General features: G+C 33.0%; 3 protein-coding genes across 5 annotated transcripts in view; 2 read left to right on the top strand and 1 right to left on the bottom strand.

Moving 5' to 3' along the window:
• The window catches only part of LOC125866605 (delta(12)-fatty-acid desaturase FAD2-like), a 1,786-nt gene extending 811 nt beyond the window's left edge, over positions 1–975 (top strand). The window contains exon 2 of the mRNA XM_049546887.1: positions 3–975. Coding sequence (XP_049402844.1) covers positions 3–838 — 836 coding nt within the window. The 3' untranslated portion in view covers positions 839–975. The remainder of the gene's footprint in view (positions 1–2) is intronic.
• The window catches only part of LOC125866592 (delta(12)-fatty-acid desaturase FAD2-like), a 43,267-nt gene extending 39,879 nt beyond the window's left edge, over positions 1–3,388 (top strand). For all 3 annotated transcript variants that reach the window (XM_049546870.1, XM_049546869.1, XM_049546868.1), the window contains exon 2: positions 2,155–3,388. In XM_049546870.1, coding sequence (XP_049402827.1) covers positions 2,175–3,320 — 1,146 coding nt within the window. In that variant the 5' untranslated portion in view covers positions 2,155–2,174 and the 3' untranslated portion in view covers positions 3,321–3,388. The remainder of the gene's footprint in view (positions 1–2,154) is intronic.
• A 4,751-nt stretch (positions 3,389–8,139) lies between these two features.
• Positions 8,140–9,607, bottom strand: LOC125866589 (delta(12)-fatty-acid desaturase FAD2-like). The gene is made up of 2 exons (XM_049546865.1): positions 9,556–9,607; positions 8,140–9,313 (listed from the first exon to the last, which is right to left on the bottom strand). The coding sequence occupies exon 2, from the start codon at positions 9,289–9,291 to the stop codon at positions 8,140–8,142; it is 1,152 nt and encodes a 383-aa protein (XP_049402822.1). The 5' UTR covers positions 9,292–9,313; positions 9,556–9,607.
• Between the last annotated feature and the right edge of the window lie 1,379 nt (positions 9,608–10,986).

Genomic DNA, 10,986 nt, shown 5'->3' with positions numbered 1-10,986 from the left:
AGGCCACCAGGCCTTCAGTGATTACCCCTGGATAAATGACACTATTGGTCTTATCCTCCACTCTGCACTTTTAACACCATACTTCTCATGGAAATATACTCATCGTCGTCACCACTCCAACACTAGTTCCCTTGAGTATGATGAAGTGTATGTGCCAAGGCTAAAATCCCAAGTAACGTGGCTCACCAAGTATTTGAACAAAAATCCACTAGGACGAGTATTCGGACTTGCCACCACCCTCAATCTTGGGTGGCATTTGTACTTGACCTTCAATGCCTCTGGCAGACCTTATCCTCGCTTTGCAAGTCACTATCATCCACATGGACCGATTTATTATGATCGCGAGAGGCTACAAATCTATATTTCAGATGCAGGTGTGGTTGCAACTATTTATGTGTTGTATCGCATTGCTTTGGCACAAGGGCTAACTTGGCTTGTATGTATCTATGGAGTGCCCCTCCAAATTATGAACATCTTCATAGTGTTAATCACTCTCTTGAACCATACCCACTCTTCCGTGCCACATTATGATTTATCCGAGTGGGATTGGCTAAAAGGAGCTCTAGCTACGGTAGACAGAGACTTTGGTGTACTAAATAAGGTCTTCCATAACATTACAGATACTCACGTTTTGCATCATCTATTCTCAACAATTCCACATTACCACGGACTCGAGGCAACCAGAGCTATCAAGCCATTACTAGGAGAATACTACCAATTTGATAGTACCCCTTTTTATAAGGCATTATGGAGGGATTATAAGGAGTGCATCTATGTAGAAAAGGATGAAAGATCTAAAGGTAGAGGTATTTTTTGGTATAAAAACGAGATGAATTAAAAATCGATTTGGATAACATGAGTCACAATAAGTATTTTGAACTGTGGTCTCTTTATAGTTTGTTAGGATTGTTGTTTCCTGTCATTCTATTATGTATTGTTTTCATACCGTATTGTATTTGTACTACATTATGTGATTGAAATACAATGTTTTGATAGACTGTATTATTTATTGTCCTTGAATCTCCCTTAAAATGAATTGATCATATAGTTAGTCAAAAGGAGCAGAGTGCACAATTTTCGCCAATATACTGAGCAGTCTCGTTATGAGGCCTACGTGTTGAGGAACTTCTCCATTGTATCTGCAGACGAGGCAACATTTTCAGGTACTAGCTAGTCCTAGGCGTGAGCACGTACATAATAGGACCATGCTTCTTGGCTAGTTATTCTAGATATTAGTGTGGATTTTTCTCTTCTGGATATTTTTCAACAGTTCATACACAATAAAAACTTACTTCAGTACTTCACCTTTGAGTCAGTTCACTGAGATGTTTTGTTCAGTTGAAATGTGGCCATGTTCATGGATTTCAACAGTTCATACGCAATAAAAATCGTGTGTGCACATTTTACTTTCAGCTATTTACTAGTTCCTGCACTATAACTGTTCTAAAGGACCTGGTCCTGTGATCACTAGTGGACACATACATTCCAACACATGACCTGCTAAGAAATTCACGTCAGCAAAATTCATCAAAAATATCAATTGAATGACTTTGTAGTTAATACGACAATAATTAACATTAGTTGAGTGAACGTTTGAAAAATCAACTTGAAGTATATTAAGAGGATTAGGAGGCTTGCTCAATAATGTAGGATCATGAGTAAATAGCATCATTGTATGTATGGGGTTATTAAAGTTTTAATAATGAAGGAATCTAAACCACATGGAACCATCAAGAATACATATGGCCTCTTTAGTTTACTACTAGTATATACAAATTTATTTTCAGATCTAATCAACCTCCAAAGGATGCAAGGGGAAATTTTTTCCATACTTAATCAGAGGTCTCGAGTTTGAGCTATGAGAGTAGAGAAATTCTTGATAAGGAACACTTCTAAGTTAAATGGATGGTAGTGAGCCTGGGAATCTAGACTAGTCAAAACCGAGTTCCGAATATCAGATGGTAAATTAAAAAAGAAAAAATAGTTGGCCAGACCTCTATTTTTCTATAAAGAAGAGAGAACTCTCTGGCTTTCAGGTAAAGGCTAAAAGGTGTGTTTTGAACTTTTAAGGTATTTCCCTTTTTACCAAAAACTCTCATTTTCTTGTTCTATTTACTATTTTTCGACTTCTCACAACAAATTTAATAGTTGCAGCCTCAGGATTGAAGACAAAAATGGGAGGCGGTGGCAATATGTCTGCTCCAACAGAACAAAAGAAAAATCCTCTCGAAAGAGTGCCAAGTTCAAAGCCCCCTTTTACAGTTGGTGATATCAAGAAGGCTATCCCTCCTCACTGCTTTCATCGATCTCTCATTCGCTCCTCCTCCTACCTTGTTCAAGATCTCGTGCTTGTCTCCGTCTTTTATTATATTGCCACCACTTACTTCCACCTCCTTCCATCACCGTATTATTACCTAGCGTGGCCTATTTACTGGATTTTTCAAGGTTGTGTTTGCACCGGAGTATGGGTCATTGCCCATGAATGTGGCCATCAGGCCTTTTGTGATTACCAGTGGATAAATGACACTGTCGGTTTTATCTTCCACTCTGCACTTTTAACGCCATACTTCTCATGGAAATATAGTCATCGTCGTCACCACTCCAACACTAATTCCCTTGAGCATGATGAAAACCATGTTCCAAAGGTTAAAACCAAACTTAGATGGTACACCAAATTATACGTGAATAATCCACTAGGACGATTATTATTAATTGCCTTCACCCTCACAACTGGCCTGCCTTTGTACTATGCCATCAATATAGCTGGTAGACCTTATGATCGCTTTGCAAATCATTATGATCCATATAGCCCGATATATAATGATCGTGAGAGACTACAAATCTACATTTCAGATGCAGGTCTGATTGCAACTATTTATGTATTGTATCGCGTTGCTCTGACACAAGGGCTAACTTGGGTTGTATGCATCTATGGGGTGCCCTTACTAATTGTGAACGGGTTCATCGTGTTAATAACTTTACTACACCACACACACGGTTCATTGCCACATTATGATTCATCGGAGTGGGATTGGCTAAGAGGAGCACTAGCTACGGTAGACAGAGACTATGGTGTGCTAACTAAGGTGTTCCACAATATTACAGATACACATGTTGTGCATCATTTATTCTCAAGTATACCACATTACCACGCGATGGAGGCAACTAAAGCTGTGAGGCCATTACTAGGAGAATACTATCAATTTGATGGAACTCCATTTTACAAAGCAATATGGAGGGATTTTGAGTGCATCTACGTCGAGAAAGACGATGAAGCATCTCAGGGAAAGGGTATTTTCTGGTATAAAAACAACTTCTAAATTTGAAATACTAGCAATTAAAGGCTAAATGTTCAGCCTAAGTATTTTGGATTGTGTCTTTTCATAGTATTGTTACTTTAGATTTATTGTTCAGCATCTATGAATATGTCTTTTTTATATGAATGTGTTCAGGCGGTAAACACCCAAGGGAGCAAAAAGGTGGAAACTCCTAGAAGGGGTAAAAAAAACAATTTATATAAATACATTGTTAAGAATCGCAACCACGAGGCATAATCCATCATATCAAGCCAGAAATGAGTGAAACAAATTAAACTTCTAAGATACATATATATCCTACATCAAACTAACATGGAGCATCGATGAGTACGTACTAGTTGGGGTGGACTCAAAACACACTAAAACGGAGGAGGATTACCCAAGACTTAAAAACAGCTCGAAATTTCATTCATTTCCATTCATTAGGGTGGAATTGTTAAATTAATTTGTCTTTTGTATTCTACAAATGGAGCACAAATTACATTCTTTTCTCTTCTAATTAAATATATCTTATTACTACTAACACCTTAAGTCCAATCTTTTCGTTTTTTTAGAGATTTGTATGCATGTAAAAAATTTCTAGTGCTCGATAAATAAAATACACAAGAGTATTGGATTAATTGTGACAAGTTTAAATGGATCGTCATGGATGATTTATTGTGCATGTGAAACTCTACCTAAACTGAATGAATACGTACTACAACAGAGAGACATTTAGTGACAACATATTTTACCTTTAGTGATAATATTTATTGCTGCAAAAATATTTAGCTTTAATTGAGTTAATGTCATTATTAAAGTCTTTAGCAACATTTACCTAGAGTGTTGGTTATAAAACTCATACTATTATTACCGCTAAATGTAATGTAGAGATAGTTATATTATTATCGTCATAATTGTTGCCCGCAAAAATATTGTTGTAACAGTGTACAAGATTATATTTTCAAACAACTCACCCCTACACTAAATTATAATTCTTGAATTATTTTTTTATTATATAAATCAAACATATTTTAGTTTTAGGAATTTTAAACAATATCCTCCTCCCAATTTTAATACTTCCTCTGTCCCAATTTATGTGACATTTTTTATTTTTTCGAGAGTCAAACAGTTTAAGTTTGACCGGAAATTTGCGCATGGGATCTTCAATTTTTTTGAAATGAAATTTATATATTTGTAAACTACGTAAAAAGTACTATAAGTCACAATAACTGATAATTCAAAATGTTTAAAAGATCTATAAAAAATTCACGGTCAAAGATAGACTTGTTTGAATCTCAAAATCCAAAAAGTGTCATATAAAATGAAACGAGAGGGAGTAATTAAATGACACACCTACTTCATTGTATAATACAGCATGGGTAATAAATAATTAATATGCAAAAATAAAATAAAATAATCTTTGTCCTCAACTCGAAAACGTATTTTTTATGATGTCTAGGCTTGCAGTGGACAGCAACAACATGAATAATTATTTTTATCAATATTATTACTCTACTAAATTATTAACCTATAGTCCCTACCACGTGAATTCAGTCGAGTAGTTAGATCTAGTATTAGCACATCATATATAGAAATAGAATATAATAATAAAAAAAGTTAAACAATTAAAAAATATATTTTAAAAAACGCAAATGTCTTTTTTTTTAAATAAAAAAAAAAATCAAAGACCGCACGGGTCTAAAAAAAAAAAAAAAGCACAGGTCATACAATTATTAAAAGAATATTTTGGCATATCAGCTTAAGAGATCCACTAAACACACCAATCATGTGAAGTTGAAGTAATGGATAAGTTAAAATTAAGTATTAGTATATTTTAATTAAACTGGCAGTTTAAAGTTTAGTTTAAGTATATATTTTGCCATTGTGGGAGCTCTAACTTTATTCCATTTTTGGATATACAATATTAAGGTCATTTGGTTTAGAGAAATTTTTCGTAAATAGTGATATTTGCACTTATGGAAAATAGCAAGCTGGTTTTATTTAATTACAAAACGTGTAGTAATAATTTGGTATCAAAATGTTGCGGAATACATTGAATTTACATTAAATTAACAATGTATCTATGAGACTATGAGCTCACATAATAATGACACGATGGTATAATCTTTGTTTATATCAACATATATAATTTAAACTCTGTTTTATGATATTATTTATCTACATTAATAGGTAATTACTTATAATAAACATGGTTTTAATAATGATGGAACTGGAATCTAAAGCAAATGGACAAAAACACTAGGGGACAATTATCAATTAAGTATTATTTTTTCAATATTATTATTCTTATTATTATTCTTATTATTATTATTATTATTATTATTATTATTATTATTATTATTATCTGAATCTGTACTGTATTACTCATACTTCTTAAATAACTCTACCTGCCTCGTCATTTATTGATCTCCCATTATTAATGAACCAATAAAATTAGGCACGCCAGTAGCAAATACACTTTGGTATATGGAGTACAAAACATTTTCCCTGTTTTTGGTTGTTTTATTTTTCTTTTTAATATTTTTTTTTAAATGTCACTTCCCATTTTCGATAACTTTTTTATTTTAATTTTTCTTTCATATCATGTTTAAAACCATATGATTAAAGGACATTTTGATATATTAAACATATATTTTACTTAAGACTACAAAATTCAATTTTTTTTTTACTTTCGTAAACTCTATGTCAAGTTATATAGGACAAACAAACTAAAACGGAGAGAGTATAAAATAATAATGGTACAACAAATTGTATCGTTTTGTTTCGTGTTTGGTTATCTATTTTTAATTCTAGAATATATAGTTATATTGTAAAAACTCCCTGTATTAGTTTTATACCAAATTCAATGTGAGAGAACAATTCTAGGATTAGCTATGTATGATAAGTGAGACTTTCTCAAGTGATTGAGAGTCTTCACTATCAACTGGTAGATTGAGGGTTTGAGTCATACTAAAGGATAAAGCAAGAACATCCTTTTTGAGTACCGGTAGGGAGAAAAAAGAAGTATTTCACTTTTAGGCGATTTACGGATAGTCAGAATAATCTTACTTTTTAGGTTATTTATGAGTCGTCATGGAAACTCGAATTTCTTGTAGTATTTGTGTGCATGCGTAGTTTACATAAAAACCTTTGAATATGAAGTAATACTTATACATAGATATCATAGTAAACCATGATTAAAAGTCTTTTGGACATTACAACAATGTGTATGTGCTTGTGAGTTACTATATAGAGATAAGTCGTATTGTTTTTATTTTGAAAACTTATCCTTTCGGATCACAATATGTTTGTTCATACGTTGCTCAACCTTACCGACAAAATGATAAATTTCGTCCAATGTTTGTAATAACTAATAAATTCCAGTTTGTTCAAAAAAAAACTTTAAATCATAATTTAAAAGGTCCCTAATTTATGGTATGAATAAAAAGAGGGTCATTTACTATTAAGTTGTCCCTCCAAGAAAATTACACAAAAGCAACCTAACTCGGCCTTAATTGATTCCAAATCTATTTTGACAGCTCAACTTCAATCTTTTTTCCTAAAGTACACAAACCAAAATTAGCTAAAACATGATTACCAAAACATATATTGGATCTCATTATACATTTGTTAATCAGACAACTACACAAATTAAGATAAAATTGGAATCTTTACACACAACTATGTGCATGAAGCTGCCATGCCTATGGGCTCTTTTGTTGTGCAGATATCTAAATCTGCCAATGATGAACTAATAAAATTGGCAATGTGGGTCCCACATACACACATTATTTTCACAGCGAGAAACCACTCAATAGGCATTTGATCTCTTTCTCTTTTTCCCAGAACAGAGTAAAATTTTAATATCATTTGTTAGAATTAAACGCTTATTATCATATTAAAAGCTATGAACTCTAAAGTTTTTCTTTCCACATTTATGTTTGATTTGACATGGTTGAATTGTTTTAATTTATGTTTAACACATTTTCATATTTAATTGGTGCAGATTTTGGGATTGAAAATGGGAGGCGGTGGCAATATGTCTTGTCCAACAACTAAAGATTCAAAAAAGAAAAATCCTCTCGAAAGAGTTCCATCTTCGAAACCTCCTTTTACACTTGGCCATTACTCCCGATTATTTGAATGACAGAGAAGAAATTAAATGGACAGTTCGATAATACATCAGCTAGTCTATTGATGTAGAAAATAAAATGTCATCAACAAGTGATTTTTAACCAGGCCAAGTATCTAATTGGTTTGGTTCGATTGTGAAAAGCCAGCATAAGCAAGACCTCCGAGTAGCAACTGAAGAGATGTTAATAACAGATCCTCTGCACTCTATTAACATCTTAATTTCATCAGCCACATATAGTGTTGGCAGCTTAATTATATATCCATGTTAAATTTGAAAATTATTAGTATACATTATTTGAGTTGTAAATCAAATCGATTCATATGTATGTATGTAGTAGTCGTAAATAGATTTATTCTTCACCTATAGTAGTATTTTTCTAACAGTTGTGTACTCTACTATAAGAAATTTATCCTCTGTTATATTTTGGGGCTAGCTATTGATGCCCTTGTCATGAGTAGCAAATCATTCGACCTGCCCAATAATTAGCAAGGAGTCAAGTTGTCAACGCTATATAAGCCTAGTTAACAATTCCTTCCCATTATTCATTTCATACCAAAAAAAGTAGCTATTTATTTTATTGCATAATGACGGATTTAACAATAATACATATTAGTGACATTAACAATAAAATACAACAAAAACACCCAATTCAAAATATACTTGCACCTTCTTTGGTAAACATTTAACAATTCTGAACGAATGCATTCAAAGCTTGTTTTTATACCAATAAACACCTCTACCTTGAGATCCTTCGTCTTTTTCCACATAGATGCACTCCTTTGTATCCCTCCACATTGCCTTTATAATTGGGGTATCATCAACTTGGTAGTAATCTCCTAGCAATGGTTTAATAGCGTTGGTCGCCTCCATTGCATGGTAATGTGATATGTATGAGAATATATGATGCAAAACATGAGTATCTGTAACATTGTGGAACACTTTATTTAGTATACCATAGTCTCTATCTACTGTAGCTAAAGCTCCTCTTAGATAATCCCACTCCGATGAATCATAATGTGGCAATGAAGCATGAGTGTGGTGCATAAGAGTGATCAGCACTATAAATCCATTCACAATTAGGAGAGGCACTCCATAGATGCATAGAACCCAAGTTAGCCCTTGTGTCATAGCAAGGCGGTATAATACATAAGTAGTTGCAATCACACCTGCATCTGAAATGTAAATTTGCATTCTCTCACGGTTAGAATATAATGGGCTATTTGGATCGTAGTGACATGTAAAACGTTCATATTTTTTGCCAGAGATATTGAACATCAAGTATAAAGGCCAGGCAAAAGTGAGGGTGAAGGCAAGTACGAATACTCGTCCTAATGGATTGTTCAAGTATTTATAGTACCATCTTAGTTTGGCTTTAAACCTAGGTATGTAAACTTCATCATTCTCAAGGGAACTTGTGTTGGCATGATGACGACGATGACTATGTTTCCATGCAAAGTATGGTGTTAAAAGTGCAGAGTGGAAGATAAGACCAACAGTGTCATCTACCCATTGGTAATCACTAAAGCCATGATGACCACATTCATGGCCAATGACCCATATTCCAGTGCAAACACAACCTTGCGCGATCCAATAAGCAGGCCAGGCAAGGTAAGTTAATGGGGATGGAAGGAGGTGGAAGTAAGTGTTGGCAATATAATAGAAGATGGAGACAAGTATGAGATCTTGAATAAGATAAGAGAAGGAGCGAATAAGAGAACGTTGGAAGCAGTGAGGAGGAATGGCCTTCTTGACATCTCCAAGTGTAAAAGGGGGCTTTGAAGATGGAACTCTTTGGAGATGACTTTTCTTTTTTTCATTTTTAGTTGTTGGAGTAGACATATTTCCACCAGCTCCCATTTGTACTCTTCAATCCTTAAATCTGCACCAATTAAGTTTACCTCAAATCAATTTTGGTTTACTATATAAAAAGTAAATATGAAATAATTAATGTATCAAACAGAAAAACAATTCAATTATATATGGCAAATCAAACATAAAATGTTTCTTTAGTAAAAGAAAACGTTTAAGTTCATAGTTTTTGATATGATAATAACCGATTAATCCTAATAACTGGTATTAAATTAAAAGCGAAGATCAAAAGTGATATTCTTTTAGCCTTACTCTGTTCTTTAAGAAAAAGAGGAAAAGATGAGATGCCTAATTAATTCTGAGTGGTTTCTCATTTGTGAAAATATTATGTGTTTATATAATGTGAATATATGTGGGACCCACTAGCCATCCTATTTTGACAAATCCATGAACACTTGCCAATTTTATTAGTTCATCAATGGCAAATGTAGATCATAACAAAAGAGCCAGTTACTTGGCAGCTTCACATGCATATTATTTTCCTGTCCATAATGTAATTTAACTTCAAATATTAGTCTATTTGACTATTGGTTACATAAATTGGGACAGGGAAAGTAACTCACAAGCATACCGTGCATTATTCAACATATCTAAAGAGTATTCCTTGCTGCTTGAGTCTTAGAATTTTTGTGACAACTTTCTATGGTGACTCTATTAATCGTCGCTAAAAGTTAAGTTTTCGTGGCAAGTTAAGAAGTCGCCACAAAACGTATTTGTGGCAACTTTATAAGTTGCGACAAATATAATGCTCAATTTTTCGTGACCTCTTTACAATATTATATATGTATGAATAGAGAATTAAAAGTTCCTGTCTTCGGGATCAGGGCAAAAGAAGCACACTCATTGCGATAAATAAAAGATTTTGTGGTAATTATTCAGCGATAATAACATGATTAATGTTATATATATTATATTTAGCGGTGATAATAAATATGATATTTATAATCAACACTCTATATGAACATCGCTAAAGTATGTCATAGCATTAATTCATTTACCGCTAATATTTATATACGAGGTAGAGGTCAATGTCTAACCCCCTCCCCAATCACCTCGAGCTAGTATAGTCTAGGTGAATGGTTTATTAAAAAAAAAAAAAGAGGGTACGTAGTTTTGTGGCAAGTTGATTATTTAGTTGTGGCAAATATTTTATTTGTTGTCTCCACGAGAAGGTATCAACCAAGGGAGGACCTCAAAAGACAACGACCTTTACTTGCCACTCTGTGGCGAGTTGGATCGTGATAAAGGTCATTTTTCTTGTAGTGAGACTGTTAGTACTCTAAAGGGACAATAACACCCTAATCACATTCCATTTCATAACTTTGAATTAGAAAGTTATATATGTTTGATTTTAGGTTTGGCTAGTGATGTTGAAGAAGTCTGTGGATTATCAAAAGTTTCAGTAATGTAGCGTAATTATTAGAGAATATCTTTATTTAGGGGAGAAGTTGGTGCATCATTAAAGAATATATCATTTAAAAGTTTTTCTCCATTAATAAAATATAAATTTTTTTGTCTCAATTTATGTGGCACAGTTCGAATATTTTCAAGTGTCAAATAATTTAAGTTTAATTGTAAATTTAGATATGAAATCTTCAAGTTTTTTGAAATAGAATTCATATATTTGAAAATTACATAAAAAGTGTTATAAGTCACAATAATTGAAAATTCAAAATATTTAAA

The sequence above is a fragment of the Solanum stenotomum genome, chromosome 6 (assembly GCF_019186545.1).
Source record: "Solanum stenotomum isolate F172 chromosome 6, ASM1918654v1, whole genome shotgun sequence".
Taxonomy (NCBI): Eukaryota; Viridiplantae; Streptophyta; class Magnoliopsida; order Solanales; family Solanaceae; genus Solanum; species Solanum stenotomum.
This window is presented reverse-complemented; position numbering and strand designations above follow the sequence as displayed.